The sequence below is a fragment of the Excalfactoria chinensis genome, chromosome 2, assembly GCF_039878825.1.
Source record: "Excalfactoria chinensis isolate bCotChi1 chromosome 2, bCotChi1.hap2, whole genome shotgun sequence".
NCBI classification, from domain to species: domain Eukaryota; kingdom Metazoa; phylum Chordata; class Aves; order Galliformes; family Phasianidae; genus Excalfactoria; species Excalfactoria chinensis.
This window is the reverse complement of record NC_092826.1, coordinates 123,065,651-123,089,127: the sequence shown is the minus strand read 5'-3', so window position 1 is coordinate 123,089,127 and position 23,477 is coordinate 123,065,651. Positions and strand designations below refer to the sequence as shown.

General features: G+C 41.3%; 1 protein-coding gene across 1 annotated transcript in view; it reads left to right on the top strand.

Annotated features, from left to right (window-relative positions):
• Nucleotides 1–282: 282 nt before the first annotated feature.
• Nucleotides 283–23,477, top strand: part of ST8SIA6 (ST8 alpha-N-acetyl-neuraminide alpha-2,8-sialyltransferase 6) — a 40,666-nt gene continuing 17,471 nt past the window's right edge. Inside the window, exons 1-4 of the mRNA XM_072329016.1 lie at nt 283–477; nt 677–772; nt 11,200–11,298; nt 16,822–16,908. Coding sequence (XP_072185117.1) covers nt 383–477; nt 677–772; nt 11,200–11,298; nt 16,822–16,908 — 377 coding nt within the window. The 5' untranslated portion in view covers nt 283–382. The remainder of the gene's footprint in view (nt 478–676; nt 773–11,199; nt 11,299–16,821; nt 16,909–23,477) is intronic.

The window sequence follows — 23,477 nt, the reverse complement described above, 5'->3', positions numbered from 1 at the left end:
GTCCGTGCCGGACGATGGGACCGGCCGCCCGCTTTCCCCCGGTAACCCCTCGGCGAACCCCCAGCACGGCCTTCCTTCTCGCCCGGCCGAGGCAGCAGCACCCTTAGCGGCCGCCAGCCCCAGCAGCCCGCCCGCCCGTGGGGAAGGCCAGGCGGAAGGGACGGCATGCCCTCAGTGCTCCCAGCGGGGCAAGGCCCGCATCCCCGGGTGGCACGGCGCCGAGGCGGGTGCGGGCCGATAGCGGCGGCGCAGGGCTGCGGGCGAGGGGCGGGGCGGGGCGGAGAGCCCCCGTGGCTGCCATGGCCGCCTCCCCCTCTCCGCCGCCTCCCTTAAATACTATGGGGCGGCCGTAGCTGCGCTGGAAGCCGCTGCCGAGCGCACCATGCGGGGTGTTATCGCCTTGTTCACGGCGCTGGGTACCACGCTGCTTGGCGGCTGTCTCCTGCGGCTGAACGGCGAGCGGCCCCTCCGAGTCAGGTAGGGACCGGGGGGCCTCGCTCCGGGGTGGGGGAGCCCGAGGACGGCCGGAGAAGGAGGAGCGGGACGCGGCGAGCCCGCTCCATCCCGCGCGGTGGGCTCGGCAGCCGGCGGGGCAGCGCCCGGCGGGGAGCGGCTGTCGCCCGGTGGCGCCTCTTGCTGGCTTTGACAACTTTTGTTATCCCGTCTTGCTTGCCAGGGGCTGGGAGAAGAAAGCGGAGGTAGCGACCGTGACTCCGAAAGTGGTGCAAGCCTTCGGGTCTCCCTTAACGTCCCTTCCTCAGACCGAGAACAGGTAGGGGCTCGGCGGCTGTAGCTGCTGGCGGGGCGGTTTGCTTGGGAAGGTGTGCGGGAGCGTGCCTTTGCCCTTGCTTCAGTTCGTGCATCCTTTTTCTTTGAGCAGCTCAATCTGAGGGAGCGTAGGGGCTTGTTAGACCGAGAAAGTGGAAATTCCCATTAACTTCAATTTATTATTTGCTAATAGGGCCTCTTAATGATGGCTGTCACTCTGTCTTTGGTTTTGAGCCTGGTAAAATGTTGCATATGGCAGTTTTACTACTGTGTGATGTAGAAAGTCCTGGATGCTCTGGGCCAGGTGTCTCTTATTCTCCTGCCCAGGAAGCTGGGGCTGGGTAGTTATATGATCATTTTGGAACGGGTTATTTAAAAACATGTATTTCTCCCAAAGACCGGGTGTATGAAGGCTCTTTCATTTTGTGTGGCTTCTTCTCAGGTGTCTCTATCTGATCCCACACCTTGATCTTTTACATCAACTCAGATCTTTGCTTTGCAGCCTTTTATTTCATGCTGTGAAGGTCCGTGTGAAAATAATTGGTGGAATAAGCTGTCAAACAAGTTGCCTGGGCAGTTATCGGCATTAGCAGCAATGTTTTTGTTCTCTCGAGTCTTCACACACTGTAGGAAAAGTAATAGTGCAGAAGAGGATGGAGTTATCCACACATGAGATGTTGCTGTGTAAGAAGTAGTTTGTAAATATTTTGCTATTCTCTTTTGCTTTACATGGCCTCACTGACGTTGTAGTTCCAGTTAAGAAATAGAAAGAACTTGGGAATTGGGTCTTTAACTGAAATTGTTCTGGCTATATTAAAGTCGGTGCTGACAGTGCAGTTAGCCTTACTGAGAACAACATTTCATGCAACCTCCTGAAATTTGAGGTTGAAATAGCATATGCTTTGCCTAACTGAATTCAAAGGACAATAGTCTTAATAACCAGCAGCATATGGTTTCTCACACATATCAAGTGAGAGCACTGGTGCTCCATGCCTCAAAATTTGGAACTACTGTCAGTTTAAAACATCATTCAGAATTAGAGTGAAACAAAAGGAACAGGAGCAGGCTTCTAACTACTGTTATGTTCTTCCAGCCTGCTTCTCTTTCCTGTGTTCATTTTTTCCCTTTCTGTTTGTTGTTGTTGCTGTTTTTGTTTTTCCTTCTTTTCCACTCCTTACTAATTGTTGGTTTTGCTGTATGTACTCAGTTCTGATTTGTGTTCTGTAGCTGTCACTCTATTCTCATTTCTGTTTTCTGTTATGTCTGTGGTTCATCTTTGTAACAGTCTTCCCGTACTCTGCCTTTCCCAGTTAGTTTCCAAGCTGCAGCCTCCTGCCACTCAGCTCTGTGTGCTAAACCGTGGAGTCAAATTGACTAGAAATGCTGGCAGAGAGCACTTCAGAGAACAGAGCCTAGCCACTTCCCATCTGCTCTTAGTGCACTCACAACTGAAGCAAAGATAGTGGAGGCAACACATGCTGAAGAGTGATGAAAGTCCATGCATGGTATGGGTAGGCTGGTAATCCCTGTAATAAGGCAAGTGAATGTGAGATTTTAAATGAATGTTTATCATTAAACTGCTTGGGGGATTTTGACACCCATTTGGAGCTAGTTTTCCTCAGCTTGAAATTGTATTTTTAGTAACTTGGTGACTAGATATTTTGTGACTTAGTGATTTTAATCATTAGTGACTGCAGAAGTGCAACTTCAGACTGTTTGTCTGAAAAGTTTCATTTCACAGTAGTTCTTATGGCTGTAGTGTCTTTGGAGGGAAGGCTTACTTCTGGAACCAAGGAAGGGATGTTCTCTCTCATGTGGGTGGCTGTGCTCAGTAGGTTGTCCTGATAATAGTCTGTGGTGCATTTGGCATCTGATGAAGGAGAGAGAGCTGCTGGAGTGACCAGGAGCTGTGTCCTAATCCAGAGAGCAGCTGGAATGGGCAGGGAGCCATGCTGGAGGGATTTGATTCAGACAACAGCTGGACAGGGCCTGGCTGAGGGCCATGCTGGAGAGATGCGATCCAGGGAGCATTTGGGCTCATTCAGGAGATTCAGACCAATCTCTCCATGATGAAGGTGGATGATGTGGGCAAGAGGAATTAGATTCTAGTTTTCAGTGGGATTCTGCTGCAGCATCCATAAGTATAGCAAAAGGACAAAGAGTCCGTGGCTGAAATATGCTGTGTAGGTATTAGTGAATTTTTCAGATGAGGCAGTGTTAGTATGGTGATGCTAAAACCCATGAACAATCTATCAGTGCATGCTTTCCAAGTGTACTTCTAAAATACCCTGAAGGTTTGAATAGTGGTGCCTTGGTGCTGTATCCCATCCTGCATAGGAGAATGTACGTATGTGTTAGGTTAGACCCTGATCACTTCATCTGTCAGACTCGTTTCTCTGGCAAGCAAATATTTGTTGTTCTCACATTTGGTGGGAGGAAATTAAAAGGGGGGGAAAAAAAAAGGTACTTTCCTTGTTGAGCTCCTGTCAGTTAGTAGATGATTTTCGAGAACAGCAAACAAACCGCTGCTCTTACTGTGATCTCTTTTGCTGCTGGATGCAGATTTGTAATCAAACATCTCTTGAAAAATCTCCAAGCGCCTATTATACAGTTGCCTTGCAATAATGTAAGCTAATCTGCTCTTTCAGTTTCAGTAATTCTTTCACAAGGATGAAATTGAAGGATGAAAGGATGAGAAGTAAGAGATTGGTTCAGACTGCTTTAGATTTCTAGGCAGCTGCCATGCACAGCGGTGTTTAATTAGATGGTGACTAGGTACCTAAAGTTCTCTGAAGATCTGTGTCTTAGTAACCTTGAAGATGTGGTTTGGCTCTTACAGAACATTTCATACCTATTTTCCTTGTTAAATACTAGAAATCTCAAACAATGCAACTGCCTCTACAGTGTGATTGCCAGTTTATGACTTAGGCTTATTTCATGGTCTGTATCTGCTATAGAAGGATTTCTTACTGAAAAAACAACCATTGTTAACAAGATTTCTTTAGTAGTCCCCAGATTTCTCCAGGTGAGCAGTATCATTTATTTTGCAGTTCTGTCATTCTCTGGCAAATCATCATGCCTGTGCCTTATAGTATCTTCTTATATTTTAAGCAGTAACTGCAAGCACAGCTTAAACTCCCATAAGCCAAGGAGAAGAAGTGCATCCAGAAGGGAGTAGTCCTGCACTTGTCCCACCTTCAGGCACTTGGTTCTCTCTGCCTGGGTTTATGATAGCATACGTGTTAGCGTCATATCAGCAAAATGGAAGGCTCAAGGCTGCTTCTGCTGTTTTGTCTGTGATAAGAGGATCTGAGTAGTGCTGTTTCTGTCATGAAGTTCGGAGTGTGCTGTGTTAAACCTGAGATTCTAGCTCCTTTCGTACTGTGACATGTAGAGCAGATCAATAATGCCAGCTGCTACGGGGAAGGTGAAAATAGTCTTCTCAAGCACCATGTGTATACATTTTAGATACAGATAATAACAAGGCAGCAGTTTGTATCACTTATTTCAGGGCATTCGCTTACTATTTTCCTAGCTAACTCTGTCTTTGTGGTATCAAGGCAAGCGCAGGGTAGAGACTGTTGAGGTAATTGAGCGGTGGGAGGAAGTGATTGAGGAGCTATGAGTAAACAAGATAGTATCGATACAGTGTTTCACAATTCTCATTTCTCCAGTTCCTCCCTCAGCAGCAGATCTTTATGCAGACCTAGGGAATAAACAACTATTCCTAATTAACTATGCTACAGAGACCTGTACATTCTGTCTCCTGTCAAAATATTGCATTCTGGCAGGCAGAAAGGGAAGATTATAAGCAGTAGCGTAGTGTGTTGCACAAACAATTTGCTACAGTTTAGATTAGTCAGCATTGGTGGCCCTTTACTAATTTTACTGCTGTCTTAGCATTCATTCCCCTCATTTCCAAGTGATGCATACAGGCATATTTTAAGAGCACATTTCTAATGCGTGCCTTATGTATTAGTTCTGTCTAAATGAATAGGTGTTCAGTTGAAAGCTGCTGCCAGGACATATTTATGTTCTGACAGTGGTGAAAGGTTTCCCAGCCTTTTTCTGTTCTGTTTACTTGGTCCAAGTGAAACTGCTCTGTCATTCTGTCTATCACACACTGTTGTAACATCATTTTGGTGTAAGCACCTTATTTTTTTCACTCTTCCTACTATGAGAGTCTGGATATTGCTTGTCATGTTGTATGTCATGCGGTTAATGGATTTTATAAATCAAAAATATCCGATGTTATGTATAATGCTGGTGAATGCACTGAAGGGCTACCAAATAATTTCAGAATGAGGTTTGTCTTAAAGACCTGATTTAGCATTCCTTAGATAAGCAAAACCTCTGGGAATTTGAACAAGGATAGTAGGATGGGTCTCTTTCACAGTTACTGTGATTAATGTTACAAGACAAATATTTACTCCTATGGCTTGATAGAGCCATTTTTATAGTCCATTTCACCAAGGATTTAAATGGTGTATTGCCTTATTAATCAAGGTGTTGTGAAGCTTAAAAGCATCGCTATATTCTTATCATCTGATTCATTTGAAGTGGTGTCAAAGAGAGCAACCAAAAGGAACCTTGCTAGGGAAGTGTGGGCTACTGGTTTTTGACGACTGGTATTCAACTTGTTGAGTATGGGATTCAAATATAAATGAATCTCTTCAAGGGAGAAAGTAAGTCAACAGGAATTCACAATCTGTACAGTGTTGTTTGATGCCAGAAACATATGAATGTACAGATTTGCGTGCAGAAATTGTCCTGTTCAGCTGGAGAAGCTCAACTGGAACACAGATAAGAGGTGCTGTGCTGTTTCAAGGAGAAAAGAGTGGAAAGACAGTGGGGTTCTGCTGGTCAAGGAGTAAATAAAGCCAGTTAGTGGGATTTTCCTCTGGTATTGAGCATGGTCTTATCTCCCTCTGAAATCAGGGGTGAAATTCTTGTTGCTTTTAGTGCTGCCAGACAGCCTGGTCTTGAAGCCTTCTGAAAATCTCATCCCACATTCTTTCAGTTTTTACAACTGTTTTTGTAGGAATTTTAGAGGACTGGCCTTTCAGCCCAGGGCATATCATTGCTATGGTATAATTCACAACACTATGCTTCCGATTTTTTTTTTCCCCTATTTTTTTCCCACTGTCCATTTTTTCTTCCCCATCCTTTTTTCATCTATCCATTTTCCTACTCTGGTTGATTGGTGTGGGTTTTGTTTGTTTGTATATATATATATATATATATATATATATATGTATGTATGTATATATATGTGTGTGTGTGTATATATATATATATAAATATAAATATAAAAAATATTTTTCTTTTTTGTGGAGGTAGGGGGAGGGATGAATTTGTTTTTAAAGGGCTTCCCTTTTTCTTTCTGTATTACCACTCCCCTCAGATTCCATTTTAATGGAGGTACCTTGTGATTCCCTGCACTAAGTCTCCTTCTAGTCTCAGGACTGAATGTTGCAAGCACGGCAGAATGGACTCTGCACTTCCCTTAGAGTTTCTCAGTTTCTAAGGGTATTTTGGAACAACCTGCTTCTCCATTCCAGTTGCTAGAACATGATTACAAATGGGATGATCAGATGACAGTTCTTCTCCTAATTCCCTATTTTCTTTCATTTTTTTTTAATCACCATTCCCCCAGGGGAGGACAGGTTCTCCTTGAGCTGGATGCACGGACTTAGAGGTTATTCACCATGGGCAAATCATTTCCCATTAATTTGTTGTTGTTGTTTAAAACTTCTATTTCATTTGTGTCAAGTGACTGTCTCAGGGCCTAGGCTCCATCTGAAGTCTGTTACTGCATGGAAGTGGGTGCAATCCACGTCTTACAGATTTTTGCAGCTTAAGGAAATGTTGTATGTTGTCGTACTGTGGGTAAAATATAGAATAACAACATGCTGATAAATATGGCATGTGATCTTAACATACTGTGGCTTTATTAAAGTACAGATGGTGTACTTTCTGAGTACCTAGAATTGCCATAGGAAGGATGTGGCTCTCAAGCTGTTAGTATGCGATTTAAAATATATATATATATATATATATATATATATAAAGCCTTCTTTCATATTTGGGTCAATAAAGTTGGCTTTGAGAACATCCAGCAGTCTAAGGGAATTTTAGCAGAAATGGCCACTTTGTCTGTTTTGCATGTTCAAGCCAACAGAATATAACATGGTTTTCACTTTGAATTTTCATTTACTTTCAGAGTTTGCAAAATGAGCCGCATGTCACCAACCTGTGAGATGCGTTATCTGCTTGCACTGGGGAAGTTGTAGTGCAGTTCTTAGTATTGTACTGAGACTGTCATCCTCTAGATAAATTCATTTAGTGATAAATGTTGCCTAGCATGATTGTCCGAAGTGATGAGAAATCTAATTTGAGTCTGATGTCTGCATAACTCTGCTATGAATAATGCAGAAGAAGTCTGGAATGCCACTTGCACACCCCTTTATGTATGAATGCAAATATTTTCCACTCATGTAAAGCAGAAGTCACTCTAATGATGAAACAGGAATTCAGAAGTTTCACCTTTACTGGAAGAAGTCATTTTTTTTTTGGGTGTCTTGGAAAAAAAACAGTTGTATTTATGTATCTTTTTGTACCATATAAAGACCGTTGAGTAAATTTTATGGGGAAGAATACACAGAAGAAGCATTTTGGTGATCTGTCTTCTGCCTGCATTGTATGGATAAAGAATTTGGGTGAAAAAGCATGTTGGGGCCATTTTTGTGTGGGCTGTGGAAAGGGAAGTCTCCTTATTGCTTTTCCTCCCACTGATGGCTTTAAAACTGATTTAATGGGGGGGGGGGGGGGGGGGGGGGGGGGGAAGGAACTGCAGTTTATTTTGCTCATTCTTTTTTTATCTGACTTCTTCCTTCTTGAATTTTCCGAGTCTTGTAAATGTGCGCATAAAAAACAATTACACGTGAAACAAACAAGACAACTTGCTTCAGTTGATCGCAGCGCTGTGAATTTAAAATGTTAGAAGTCTGTTGATTAAAGCTTTTATTTGGTTGAGAGAATGTTATTCACTGCTTCCGCTGACCTCAGGACATAAATTACCAAAGGAAGCTGTAAGGGTCCTGTAGTGAGTCCCTGTGCAGAGCAGAATCCTGCTCGTGGCAGGCTGGTCGTCCTCTGGCTGTACCTGCAGGCACCCCAGCTGTGATCTGGGTGCAGCTGCCAGCCAACTCCAGCCTGCCCAGTGCTGGAGGCCTCTCCTCAGCCCAGCTGTGGCCCAGGAGGGCTGTGGCCACTTTTCCAGCCAGCATCTGGTGACTCAGTTCCTCTGCTGCCATTTGCATTGGTAACATGCACTTGATTTATAATAATAATAATATATATATATATATATATATATATTTAAGATACTTTTTATACAGCTAAGCTTTGCACTTAGCCATTTTGTTTAAACTGCACCTTCAGAGGGATAGTTTTCAACTTACTTAGAAGCATGGCAGAGGAAACATGACTTAGTACTAACTAAAGTTGTTCAGGATCAGGTCCACCTGCTGCTTCTGTCTCTACAAAACACTCGGGCCAAGCTGCAGTAAACCCATGTACCTGGGTTGTAAGCAGGGCACCTGCTGTCACTTACTGTGTTAGCTCCATGGAGCTGCACACCTGACCCTCTGAGCTGTGTGCTCTGAGAGCCTTCTGCCTTCACGTTTGTGTGTCATTTGTTGAAAAATAATTAGATAAGAAGCTGAACGTGAAATCAGCAGCAGAGCTCTCAGCAGGTAGTGCCAGCTGTTACTGTCTGTTATAGCCTCTGCAGAATTGGAAGGACAGGGGTTTACATTGTGCTCTCAACAAGGGACACGCAGGCTGCATCGTTCCTTGGAGGGACTGGATGTATGCTAGGAAGAGCTCCTTGATGGTGGAAAGACACTGAGAGCTGGTCTCTTTCCTCTGCAGTGTGCTTCATGGCTCAATTGCTCCTTGTTTATGGAAAATTATGGGCAATGGAATGAGAAGAAAAGGTGCTTTGTTACGTTTCGTCCCTTGCCAGACAGTTTAGTACCAGAATAAACAAATATTTATCCTGCTCTTTCTTCTTCAGTCTGACTGCCTCCAGTTTGAATTGTTTAAGATCTTAATAGTTTATGAAGAGGATGCACAGGAGGAACTCATCAGTATGTGAAAATACCTACCAGGCCGGTGCACATAAGATGAGTCAGGCTCTTTCCAGAGATGCCCAATGGTGTAATAAAGGGCAGTGGTCACAAACTGGAACACCAGAGGTTTCCCCTGAACCCCAGGAGCACTCTGTGCCGTGTGGGTGCCCTAGCACTGGCACAGGTGCCCAGGGGCTGTGTCTGGGGTCTCCTTTGGAGATCTTCAGAAGCCTCCCAGGCACAGACTGTGCACCTAATCCGGGTGGTCCTGCTGCAGCAGGGGCTGGGCCTCATGGGCCCAGAGGACCCTGTCCACCTCAGTTGTTCTGTGACTTGAAATGGTACCTTTCCCAAGGAAGAACTGCTTGTCAGAAACCTTGTAGATGTGTAGTCTCATTGTACTCCCTGCACTATGTGCATGTGCTGCTGCTGGTGTTTGTCTGACCCTGCAGACAGGAGCCTGTTTGGGTAGCTGGTCACTGGTAAGAAAGTGGTTCCATTTCCCTGGCTGCAGCTGCAAGGCTGCCAGCAGAACAGACCAGCAGGCAGCTACCCAATAGGAAGGCCTTGCTCCCAGTTTCTCCACTCTCACCACTTCTTTATTCTGCCTGCCGAGTTTTATGGAATCTTTCCTGATACAGTGAAGCACACCAAAGAAGAATGAAATATGTATGATGTGTGCTTTACTTATATATATGTATATTTTTAAAACAAATTCTGATTTTTTTTTAAATTTGTTTGTTTGTTTTTTGGTGTTGTTTTTTTTTTTGCCATGGTAGTGAATTAAGTGGCCTGTGAAGGCATTCGAGCGGGGCAAAAGCTGGTAAAACAGGGTGGAACAGGGTGGGGTTGTGTAAAGTACCAGTCATGACATGAGAAAGAGAACAGATGCGGAGCTGAGCTGGAAGGCAAAGAGATGCGCTGCACTGAGTCAAAATGGCTGCAGGTGCAGTGAGATCAGTTGTACTCTGCTCTTTGGCCTGTTCCTTACTCCTCCCTTCCATGGAAAAAGGGCTCAGAAAAATTAGTTTGTTCTCCGTTATGGGGTTACCATAAAATTCTTATATGTCTGGTAATAAAGTGAAAGTTGTCACAAGTACAAAGACCAATTCTAATATAGGATCCTTGTGGAAAAAAAAATCTGTTTATATGCATAAATGCAAATAAATTTTACGGTAGGGTAAACAAGCTGGTTAACTCCAACAGTAGCAAGAGCTTTATGGAGCCGACAAACAAACATCTTGTAGATATGTAGTCTCAGTGGGTGAAGTCGATGGTGGAGGTGATGAGTTTTGGTCCCTGTTAGTTAAAGAATGATGATGCAGAAGCAGTCTATGTTGTGTATGATGCGGGAAGACCATTTAGGAACTGTGCTGTAGCTCACACCCAGGCATGAATGTGAGTGTCTGCACCTCCTGCATTTCTAGTTCTGGTTTGGGAAACAGGCCACAGTATCCAAGTGCTCTGTACGTAGTGAGGCAGATGTGGTGTCAACGTGGTAAGGAACAGTGAACATAGAAATGATGGAGGAAAGAACTTCATGATAAGTGACAGTATGGTCAATAGATGTTTGATGAAAGAAGGGGGGTGATTGTATGAGATTAAACCTAGATACATGGCGAACTGTGTAAAAGCTCGGTATTTCAGTCATTTGCTAGTTTATAGCTCAACATTTTACCAGAACTACCAGAGCACGAGGACCACACAGGATTTTGGTGAAAATGAGGCAATGGGAGTTAATGATCACTGTCTGGCATGTGCATTGGTTCCTTTTACAAGCATTTATTCTCACTATGTAAATAAAGAGTAAACAAGGGAGTAAGTAACAATCTCAAGTCAATGAGTTAAAGTCCAAGTAAAAAGATGAACCTCACATGAGAGGTTTCCTATAACATTGGTTTTGAGTATTGCATTTCATTAGCAGCATTAGAAATCACAACTGCTAGAATGCTTAAAATATGAATATTCTAAATATCTTTGTAATGTTCAAGAGGCTTTGTGTTTTGTTTATTTTTTAATTACGTTTTTCTGATTGCTGCGTAAAGCAGAAAATGTAATTCACTCTATAAAACAGAGTTTCTTTAAAGAATCAAATATGTTGTAGTCACAAGCAGCACAGCCTCCCTTCATACAAGAGCTTCACAGTAGAACTGAATAAAATTCCTTCGGTAATGCTTTCAGCTAAATCAACAGTTATTCATCTTATTGTTACAGCAAAGAAAATGTAGCAGCTCTGCCAGAATATACTCTTTTTAAAAGTATGTTGCTTTTTTTCCCTCTCCACCTTTTATAACAGAACAACTGCTCATAAAGATGGAATTCACCAGTTTGAACTGGACCCAGAATGTAAGGCAATTCAGGACAACATTTTGTCATCGTCGAACAAGAAGAAAAGGTAGGTTCTTGCTATGCTTTCTGCTTTGTTTGTTTTAAATAAAAGATGTACAGATCATCTGCTTCTTTTACATAATTCTTAATGATGGTAATGTGGAACTGTGCAAGAACAAATTCAAGTTGCTCAACCATTGCTTGCTTGTATTTTTTCTTTCACGTCTGTTAGATTTATTCTAGGTTGGATTTTAAAAAGAAAAATAAAATTCATAAGTCAACAAGTTTTTTCATTCCCAGTTCGCAATGTTTTATTCTGAGATATTTACAAAAAAAGTAGACCAGAATCTGTGAGACATAATTTTAGCCTTAAATGTCCTCTTCCTGACTGGCAAACACTCCTGCTACCAGCAACATCAGTTAATGGTTCTTTACTTTGTGTTCACTAAGGTAAATATAGAAATGTACTAGTATAAAAACTTTCTGAGTAATTGCACTCATTATTGCAATAACTAGTTCACAGGAAGCTAATTATTCAATCTTAGATGTATCAAAAATTCTCCACCCCAAATCCATTTCTGGTTTCAACTTACTGCTCTGCCTTTTACTGATGTGGAAAAAAAGTCTTTGCCAGTGGCTCTGCTCAATTTCCTCCTGTTTAGTAAAGTACAAGTTGGAGATGCAGCCCGTTGCTTCCAACATATTACATCTTGCCTATATGGATGCAGCAATATATATAATGTAAGTAAGAAGAGCACCCTGTTAGGGCCAAGTGCCAGCTTAAAATTAAGTACTATAGTATCTCTAAAATTGGAAGCTGTTTTTTACTCCATTTATGAAGAGAAGAGGAATGGAATGAGAAGCAGAAACTCTGCTAAAAATAATTACATGCTTTTCTCCATTCAAAGGACTGTAGAAGTCAAAATTTCTTTAACATTAAAGAACTTTTAAATTGTGATTTTAAATGTTCTCCTGACTTTTCTGCCCCTCCTCACTTTCTTGTTGTGTTTTAAGATCTTTCACCTGTTTTTAAGTCACCCTATTCTGAGCTTCTATCTTTACTGTTTCATTTTTTTTTTCTCCTCCATAAATGTTTCCTCCCACCATTATTCCTTTTCATCAGCAACACTATCATTGAATTTTTAACTCTTTTGAAAGATGGTCGGCCACCATCCTAGTGTTACACTGCTAGTAAGAGCTGAAAGAGGTCAAAGAATATAGCTGAAGTGTACATTTAGTACCAAAAGAAGGACAACCAGTCACTGTGTTGCCTCCAGAATCCAGCTATGACAGTATAAATGCTGTTATTTATCCTGTGTATTATAAAGTTGTAGAGGTTGCAGGAATGTTGACTTGCTTTTCACATCCAGAATATTTTGAAGCTGCTTGTAGGAGAAACAAGGAAGTGTCAGACCTTTATTTTATGTCTAGCAGAAAAGGAGCTGAGACATTAAATGAGGCAGAAGATGAACTGGGTAGGTGGGAAGAGAAACTGATAGTTGGAATGAAGGAGCAAAGGATTGCTCTGTACTGCGAATATTGCAGCTCACTGCCCTTTACTGAGAGGAGCTGCTGGGATCTTCGCTGCTTTTTTAATGTGTGACCACAGGCATGGTGTATAAATACTTTACATTACAGGGACGTTCTGGACTCTCTGGCCTCTTAAATTGGCCAGGATCAGAAAAACTTACTAGCTGTAAGCTTGTCAGATGATTTGATAGTAAAAAGTGCTATTTAAGTATAACAGGTTTGTGCTGGTGGTGATAAAGAGCCTGAAATGCTGAGTTCTACTGGCATCTTTTCATTTTTATTCTAGAGTGAGCTCTGTGTATGGTCTCCCGAGGGCTTTAAAAACTGATAGTTGTTTTTGTAGTATTAAAGTGTCTAAAATCACAAGAAAGCCTCCATTTCTTTGGCTTTTCCTTCTGCTGTTTTTATTTGTTTCTTCCTTGAACAGAAGCCACCGAGGAGGAAAATCTCCCTTTTTCTTACCTGCAGCTCAATTGTTCTTCTAATTCAAGTGTTGTTGTTTTTTTCAAGTATAGTTCCAGCAGTAACCAGTGGAGCTGCATCCATCCCTGCTCTGATGTTTTACTTATTGTCTCCCTACAATCCACCACTTCTGTCCCTGATGTTGTCCTTTAGTTATCTGCCAAAAATTAGAAGATACTTCATCAGTGCATCAGCTATGCATAATAATTGCACTTTAGCCACTGCAGTTAATGTAGACAGTCAATGTGTACCTTACAATTACCATAGGCATAAAACCCTTCCAAGTGTGATTTGCCACCAAGGCTCATGCAGTATAAGTCAGTTTCCTACAGCAGCAAATTATTTTAATGTTTAGGATGCAGGTGGCAGACAAAAACAGGACCAAACATGTTTCTTTCCCTATTCTCAGCACTGTAATTACTGTCTTGTCCACATATTGCTATAGCTCAATTTACCTGAGCTTTTTTTATCTTAGTAATAGAGTTATTTTAGCATCAGTGAATATGTATTGTTAGCTCCTGGGCGCCACTGGAAATGTATGTATTGTTCCAGCTCTTTAAAATGAAACAGCAGAGAAGAGGATTGTCTAGGTTACAGCAGAGCCATGGAATGATGTCTTGATGGCCTTTCTGGATTGATTCCATTGGAGTGAGTCCCTGAGGCTCCTTCAGAGCAGGAAATGGTAAAACAGGCTTTCTGAGAGGAAAACTAAGCTTTTGGGGCTGTAAACCCAGCTGCAGAAAATCCCAGAGCTTCATTTTGAGTCTTAAAAAATAAATAAATAAATAAAAATCTGTGGGAATACTTCCTGTGTTCAAGTAGATTTTATCCCATGGAACTGACACGATGGAAGCCTTATGCTGGGGCAGGAGACTGCAGCTGCTTTGCAGAGTTCTTGTCCCCTCTCTTTGCTGCTGAGGTATCTGTGATGCTCGTGGTGCTGAGCCAGCACCGGCAAAAGTGGAATCTGGCAGACAGTGGTGTCTGTAGGTCACAGGAGGAACACAACCAGAGGCACAGGGTGAGCAGAGGAGTGTTCCCCCTTGTACAGACCTGGGAGCTGTGGCTTCTAGGTGAACATTTGAGCCTCTGCCCACCTCTGAGAGGGATTCCACCCAGCTGACAGCAGTGGAAGGGCAGCAGTGTTCTTGTACTCTAACACATGGTGTTGCCCTAGGTGCAGGTACACAGCTTATGGTACATGTACTAAAATACCTCACAGCTTCTGACAGTGAGTGCCCATGCTTTTTGAGGGGCTTTAATGTAACTTTTAGCAGTGTGCAAGACACTTATTTTTCTTCTCACCAAATATTTCTCTGCAACTTGCTAATAACTTGTCAGTCAGTGGTATATCTTTCTGGTAACTTTTCATTTCTGACTCTGATGTTCATCTTATCAATATCTTTAGGCTAGAATTTGCTTTTTCTCTCTATATATGTTTTTCTCCTAGATAATGATAGTATAAATAACTTTCCATATCCTGTTATCTTTTATTTTTTTCCCTAAACCCCAGCATCTAACATTCATCAATTGTTTAGCCTTAAGGAGTAAAACCAGATGGGTGATTCAACATTAGGCTGTCCTGATCCTGTGCTTCTGTCCCTGCCTCCCCTGCTGCATGTGCTGCCTGTCCTGCCTTGTGCTGCTGCTGGCATTTGTCTGACCCTGCAGACAGGAGCCTGTTTGGGTAGCTGCTTAAATAAGAAAGTAGTTCCATTTCCCTGGCTGCAGCTGCAAGGCTGCCAGCAGAACAGACCAGCAGGCAGCTACCCAATAGGAAGGCCTTGCTCCCAGTTTCTCCACTCTCACCACTTCTTTATTCTGCCTACCAAGTTCTATGGAATCTTTCCTGATACAGTGAAACACACCAACGAAGAATGAAATATGTATGGTGTGTGCTTTATTTACGTACATGTATATTTTTAAAACAAATTCTAGATTCCTTTATTTTTTTGTTTGTGGGTTTGTTTGTTTTGTGTGTGTGTTGTTCTTTTGCCATGGTAGTGAATTAAGTGGCCTGTGAAGGTATTTGAGCGGGGCAAAAGATAGTAAAACAGGGTGGAACAGGATGAAGTTTTATAATGTACCAGTCACGATATGAGAAAGAGAACAGATGTGGAGCTGAGGTGGAAGGCAAAGAGATGCGCTGCACTGGGTCAAAGTGGCTGCAGGTGCAATGAGATCAGTTATACTCTGCTCTTTGGCCCATTTCTTCCTCCTCCCTTCCATGGAGAAAGGGCTTGGAAAAATTAGTTTGTTCCCCGTGATGTGGTCCCCGTAAAAGTCTTATATGTCTGGTAATAAACTGAAAGTTGTCACAAGTGCAACCTTGAGCCAAAGGCCAATTTTAATGCAGGATCCTTGTGGAAAAAAAAATCTGTTTATATGCATAAATGCAAATAAATTTTACGGTAGGGTAGATAAACTGGTTAACTCCAACAGTAGCAAGAGTTTTATGGAGCTGATAAACAAACAGTAAACAGGGCTCTGTTTCCTCAAACATTTACTATAAAGCTGTGGTACTAAACATGCTGAATACAGAAATTGAAGAAAGCTTTCAGAGCGCTGAGTGCCTTTCTGCTGCAAGCCACCACTGCTTTTTGGTTTTCCTTTCCAACAGTTCTCACACTCCGCGAAGTTTCATGCCTTCCCAGCCTTTTTTGTTAAGGTAGTTCAACATATACTCTTCTAAGTTCCAGTTTAAGCAAAATCGTGATCATTTGGTTTGGGGCCAGCATTAAGCTGATTTTGCTTAAGTCAGAAAAGGCAAATGTTTATCGGAAACATGACTCTCCTAGAGCTTGTAGCAATTACATCCACGTTGTCTCTTCTTTCTGTCTACCCAATTCTCTTTTTAAATCAGAGTTGTTGTTTTCAAAAAGCTGTATTGGGAACCAAGCACAAACTGGGGTACTGTTAATGCTGAACCTAACAGGGAAAAAGTGTCTCTGTTCTTTTGGCAGTATTTCACATGTGGACGAATGTAGATCTCTTGATCTGTTAAAAAAGCAGAAAACTTTGTTTACATGTACCCTGCTGGTGCTCAGTAGGGTAAAACAGATTGTTTTTAAGATATAGTTTGAAGGAAAACTTATGTCTGCAAATGCTGGTTTACAGTATAAGATGACTGAATTGAGCTTTGGGGACCTTATGAGGTGGGTGGAAGAAAACTGTGACTTCAGTCTTTATTTGCAAGAACCACACGTCAAAACATTTTTGAAGTTAAAAGCAACAAATACAAGAAACAGAGGTTTTGTATTTTGGACTTTTGCAGGAGAGACAATTTTTGAGAGGCCCAAACCTTCAAGGTATGCATGGCTGAACACTTAAGTTTGAAACAGCAGCACTTGAAAGTGAGTGAAAAGTTTGTTAGGCCATCACTGTTAAGAAACAATTTTTAATAGGTCATGCTAATTAAACAGGGGCAGTACTGTTACAAATTACAGAAATAAAATAGGTCACGGAGTTCCAAAAGCAAACTATTATATATGCACCGTGCGCATTATTATTAATACATGCATCATTTGAATGTTTTAGAGGCTGTTTCTAAATATACATACATATATATTCTAGTGTTTGATGTCGTTGCCTGTTTTAGGTATGCAGAAGATTATTATCTTCACGTAGTCAAAAAACTGCAGAACTGCACCTGGGTAAGGAGACCAGAAGAATCAGCAAAATTCAGGTAATTTTAGTTGTCTCATTCGGAAAACTGTTTACCCTGGATCAGTCTAACAAGCAATATATGTAGATCTTCCATTTTAAAAAGATAATTTGGTGCAGCTTTCAGACTGCATTTGAGGCTATAAATTTCCATTATTCTTTTGATGCTGGGGCTCTTCTTGTTTATTTGAACTGAGCTGTGCAAATGGAACAAGATAAAATATCTACAAAAATAAAGAAATTTTACCTATCTCCACTATAATGAATGATTAACTAACTTATCTAGAATGGATTAAAACTATTGCTGACTCAAATCCTGTGGTATTAAAGAAAATGAATGCGATGTTATCCATCTGAACTGGCACTCTGGTAAAAGGCTGTGTAATGAAGCAGTGTGTTTCTCACCCTAAGACTATTGCTTCTACTGCAGAAGTGCCATTAGTTTGGCTGTGTATGTCATGGTCCTTGTGCATGTAAGCACATGACTAAATCTCTCCTTGTTCAGGGTGTCACGTAAGTATGTGCTCAGTAGGGACAGTGGTCTCTGAAAAGCTTCCCCACTCATTTGGAAATGCATCGTGCTGTGTTAGGAGAACAGCTTCTCTGTGCCAACTGTATTTTCTCTGGGGGAAATACTCTCTTGAATTACATTATCACATGGATTAGAGTTAAGATTCTGTCAAGATCATTAAAAATGAGTGAGCTCTCCTACCTTCCAACTCCTTAGAAACGACTCGCATTGAAAACAAAATCTACATGCTCAGCTTGTGACACTGGTGGAAGAAGTTGTTTGTTTGTGGGGAAAGGCTCAAATAAGGCTTTTCATACAACATAAATTGCTGCTTTTGCTGTTTATCAGTGGTATATTACAAAGAGTTAAGAGTTATGAAACTTGCAGTTAACTCAGGCAGGCTTCAGCTGGGCACAGAGATATCAAAGCATGATGAAGATCTGTTGAAGCAGTCTGTTCTGTGTCAGAGTAGGCAGGTGTTCTGTACAGAGTTGAAAAGAGGTGAATTGACTTTTGTCTGCTAAAGTTAGGGTTTTTGTTTTCCTGTTCATTCTTTTTTAACTTCTCTTCCTTCTGAATTGACCAGCCACCACATAAGAGCAATTTGCTGCTTTGTCTCTGCTAGATACATGAGTCAGTGTCAGAGCAACCACTCCCTCTTCAGCTTGGCTTCTTTCTCATTATTTGCTTCCGCAGTCTTGCTTCTGCTGGAGCAACTTCTACATCTTCCAGGCCTATGAGAACGGAGCATGACACTTTCTGTCTAAAGTCTCACATAAGACTGTTGGACTTTTAGTTAAAGATGCTTACTATTTCTTTTGCTGTCTTTTTGCCTTCTGGCAAGGAGTTTGGGTCATAAGTGACCAAGGTGGCTTATACAACCAGTAATCAGACTGGAATTGTAAGAGCAAACTGTGGGGTGCACTAAGCCATCTAGAAAATGTGGGCTGTATTTACACTAAGGTGAGCTTGTTAGCTTTAACTTAGCTCTAACGCCAAGTGAAAAGCATCTTTTGCAACTCATGGTTCAGCACAAGCTGGACAAACTCTGTCACTCCTTTGACATTCAAAGGTTCTGCTGTTAGGGTTTTAAAGCTATTTTACATCTAAACTTGCTAGAGTAGTAACCAGTTTATATATAATAGGGATAATAATATAATTGGAGGCTGAGGGGAGACCTTATTGCTGTCTTCCAGTACCTGAAAGGTTCTTACAGTGAGAGTGGGGCAGGTCTATTCTCACTACTGACTTGTGACAGGACGAGGGGAAATGGCCTCAAGTTGCGCCAGGGCAAGTTTAGGTTGGATATTAGAAAGAACTTCTTTACAGAAAGGGTGGTTAGGTACTGGAATGGGCTCCCCAAGGAGGTGGTTGAATCGCCATCCCTGGATGTGTTTAAGAGCCGCTTGGATGTGGTACTCAGGGATATGATTTAGCAGAGGTTTGTTGTTGTGGTATTGTTTTGTGGTTGTTTTTTTAAGAGATAGGCTACTGGTTAGGCTGCGGTTGGACTTGATGATCTTCAAGGTCTTTTCCAACCTGAGTAATTCTATGATTCTATGATTCTATGATTCTATAATAACTTGTACAGTATTGGAGTACTGAAGATACTCACTATGAAATTTGACCTGCTTTGACATCATTCAAATGTTCTGTCAATAGGACCAAGGACTGGTGCTTCGATGTTTCAGGTGTAGTTGATGATTATCATTGCATAAGTCTTTTCCTTCTTTCTTTTTCTGGTTCTCTCTGACTCATTTTCTGGAAGCAGGATATTAAAACTTTACAATTGTTCTCACTCCCAGACCATACTGGAGACTTTCAAGGCTTCCAGTCCCCAGCAGTTGGTCAGTACGAGCTTTTGAAGAAGAAGAAAAAAAATAAAGCAAAGGAAATTCAGTATAAAATATACTGACTAAATCAGAATATACTCCATTCTTATTGTACTCCCAGATGTATTTATCAGACTTAAGCACAAGAGCCTGGAACTAGCTTTAAAAGGACTCTCTAGCTGAGAAGTGATGCACTGACAGAGCTCTATGGGCAGCAGAGGTTCTAGAAATGCAGTGAAATTAATGATTTAATAATCCCTTAGCAGTGCATCTCGTCCTTTTTCTAACTTTGTCTAGTTTCAGTAATGCATAACAATTGTATAACATACATATTACTCAATTCTAAAAATCTCATTAAGTGGGTAGATAAACACACACATTTTGCAGAAGAGGAAATTAGTCTCAAAGGGGCCGTGCAGCAGGAACTGGGTAATACAACTAGCCACCTTCAGGAGGAGAGTGTGAAGCTGCCTGTCACATTATTCACCTGCGATGCCACCAGAAATCTGCCTGCTGACTAGACTGCAGAGAAGCTGCATGACTTCTTTCCCTGTTTGCCCATCTGTTAAATGGAGTGTACACTTACATGCTTCTCAGGCGTGGTGTCAGTTGCAGAACATTTCAGTATTATGCTGAAATTTTAAAGAAGAGATTTGAATATTTATAAAGGGACTTAATGTTTTACGCTCGGGGACACTAACTAACCTCTAATTTATAAGGTTCAAAAGAAGCTCCCCAGGGGTAGTGAATTTCTCAAAGCAGCTTTCTTGTGTTTTCCCCTGCAGCTTTTGCTGTTGGCTACTATCACAGGAGTAGTGGGGTGAATGAAAGTGTGATCCAATGCAGAAACTCTTGTGTTCCTAGAAGTCAGCGATGTTTGCCAATGAGTACACATCATTTCTCCTTATAAACCAAACTCCCAGCAGATCCAAGCCAAAAAACAAACAACCACAAAACAAAACAAAAACCCACAAAACAGAATATGAACTAAAAGTGCAGTTCAGGAAAGAAATACTTGCCTTTATGTGCTGGCAGAAGGGATGGAGCTGAGAGCCCTGGTATGCACAAGCCACAGTGCTTGTGCTATGGCACTGTGCAAAAAGCAGAGTGCAGGATTCTGGGTTGACCCTCTGCTGCCTAGCTCAGCTCTGCCATGCAGCTATGTGGACTCTCTTTTTTCCTTCTTTCCAAATGTTGTCTAGTGAGCTGCTCCAGCATGTATGCTCACATGCACTGGACTTCACTGCTATCTGGCAGTGCTCAGTGGTTCTTGGCGACTGTGTGCCATTTACCCATGCATTTCTCAAAGTCAAAGAGAATCGTCAGGCAAGTACAAACAGTGATTTCCTCTTTAATACCTCTCTTCTGTGGTGGATTTTGTCCAGCCTCTGTTGGCTCTCAGACCTACAGTTAATTCAGTATCTGAAATGCTGATATCAGTACTGCTAGATTTGGGTTGCCCTCAGAGGAGCCCATGGGAAATCATGGTTCATTGTTCCCACAATCCAGTTAAGATCCAGAGTGCCCCATAAAATTGTCAGCTGCTGTTAAAGAGCTCCTATCTAACCTAACAATGGATGCTAGAAAAGGTTGTGTATTTATATATACCTAGCAATACTGTTAGTTTACTGGTGTAAATGGCATCTTACTAAGTGATTTAGGGAAATTCTTCAGCATTTGTATACATACTACTGATGCATAGAGAAATATTTAAATTACCTAATTGCAGGTACCCAAGTGTGGTGACAACTAAAACAAGGTATTGGGGAAAAATATATATATTTTCTTCCATTATTAGTAATCTACTAACATTTGTTGCTTGAAACACTTTGTCCTTTACTCAAATGATATTAAAACCATGGTGTGAAATACCCTTAGCATCAGGCTTTACATAATTGCCATTCTTACTTTGTGTTTGGTTATCTATTCTATGTCGTAAATTCCTGACTGGGTACAGCTGAAGATCCACAAATAGATATGACTGTGTAAGCATTGCTGGTGTGGGTAATGTGCAAATGCTATATAGCAAGAGTGACATTACATTCTTTCTGCAAAGAAGCATTCATTTGCACAGATGTTTGTTGAACACCTTCTACTTAGAAAATGAATGGTTAACCTTTTGGCTTGCTTGGGCTACTTTGATTGAAGAGAAATTGGCTTTGGCTATATACAAAATATATCATATTAATGTATATTAATATATTAATATTAATGTATATTATTGTACATAAGTAACAAAACTTATTCTTCTAATTGTTGGGTTTTTTTTAATTAAAACATGAAGAAAGCAACAGAAATATAAAACTAGGGGGATATTTGACCTTGTTTTTGTGAAACTGATGCATCAGGCTGTTTCGATGACAGTGTTTGCCATTCTTAGCGAGTTCTCAAGGTGTTTGTCAGTGATTTTTGATAAAATTTTACTCTTCCCATGCTTCACCCTTCAAAATAGTTGTTTGCAAATATACATACTGCCAGAAAGCAATGACACGAATAAGGCGTGACTGTGACATGAAGGATATCTTTCTCTGTTATGAGAAGGCTTATAAAATTCCAGTAAAGGGACGTGATAGAAAGTTTCAGTTGGATATCTTACTCCAATTCTATATGTCCAATTTGAAAAGTCACATGTAATTTATGATTTATTTTGCAATCTTGAAACCTAATCTCAAATTCTTTTATCAAAACAGAAAGCATGGCTGCAGATTTTTCACTATTCCCAGGGCTGTTTAGCTGATCTATCAAAATGCTTACAGTGATCTGCTATAACTTGAGTTAGCACTGCTCTGTGCCCTCCCCTTGTCCTGGTTTCAGCCCAGTGCAATCACACACAAGTGTGTGGTTGTTGCTGAGTCAGGGGCCACATGCAGTCCGTGGCCCTAGGGTTGGACATGCCTGACTTAGAGCAATGTTTTGTATTTTTTAATACTTACACGGTGTCCCTCTCCATTTTTCCCCTACTGTGTTATCTTTTACAAAGCTCCAACTCCATTATCAATAAATTTCCTTCTCTAAATGGTTAGTAGTTCTCTTTGTGTCACACCCGATTAGATAGATGTATCCTGTCAATTGATGCATCATGCCTGGCCATGAATATTTCAGCTTTACTATCTGAAAATTTGGTTCAGTGACAGCAGAGAGATCACTGTTCTCTAAAATGAACGTGTTATAGCGTTTTGTGTCTGATTTCTGAGTTCTGATGGAGATAACCATTGCTTTTCACAGTTAACAGGATAGGATGTTTACATACATATATGTTTTTGTAGACTTGGAGGCAACAGAAGTTGTAAGGTGAGTGATAGAGACACTAACAAAATGTTTATGGACTTCTAGAAGTATTCTAAAGCACAGCTGGGCTGTCTGTACCTCAGGGAAGATAGTAGTCCACTTATTTGGAAGTTGTGATGAGATTGATTTAACACTTGTGATACTGTGCATGAGAAAACTGTGCCAAACAGTTGCAGAAATGAATTATTATTTAATGGACTTAGAACCACCCATCTGTTCACTAAGTACTGTATCCAGTACTTCTCACTGTGATTCCTTTCATCTCCTCGGCTCTTTCTTTCGTCACTTTCTTACAATCACTTGTTCTATGTCGATTGAAATCTTTGCTAATTCTTTGGGGGCTGAAGACTCTTAGTGTTTCTGTAATGATCATAACAATCAGTAATAAGGAGAGGGCTGATAATGACTTTGCATGAAAAAGGGAGACCAATAGAGAAAATCGCACAGCTGCCTGGAAGTGCTGTTCTTAAAGCTCCAGACAAAAAGCTGTGTTGGGTGGCTTCCTCTGCAACGGCTCTCCTAACTGCAGTCAGTAGAGTCTCAGGTTCCCTAGGTAACTTGAATATTAATTATTGTATTAGTATTCTTCAAAGGTTTTTCACTTAAAAGAAATGTTTCATTAGAGCAACAAATTACAGAGCCCAATTGGGTGCAAGCTGTAATTGTTTTTTTACACCTCCATATCCCTTTGCTTTACAGACTTCTAAGTTTGATTTATTCTAATTTGGGGAGTTTCAAATAGCTGCAACTTGTGTTTTTGCTGGAAGATAGCAAATAGCCAAAAAAGCCCTCAGAATGGCTGGGGAGGAAGGGAGGATGGATATGGAGAAGGGCTGAGCAGACACTGTGTTTCAAATAAGCCTCTGGGCACTGTGTTTCTGGGCTATCTTGCATAGCTTGAAGCCTGACAAATACAACAGTTCTTCACAGGGAGTCTTGTACTGTGATAGCTGTAGGCTC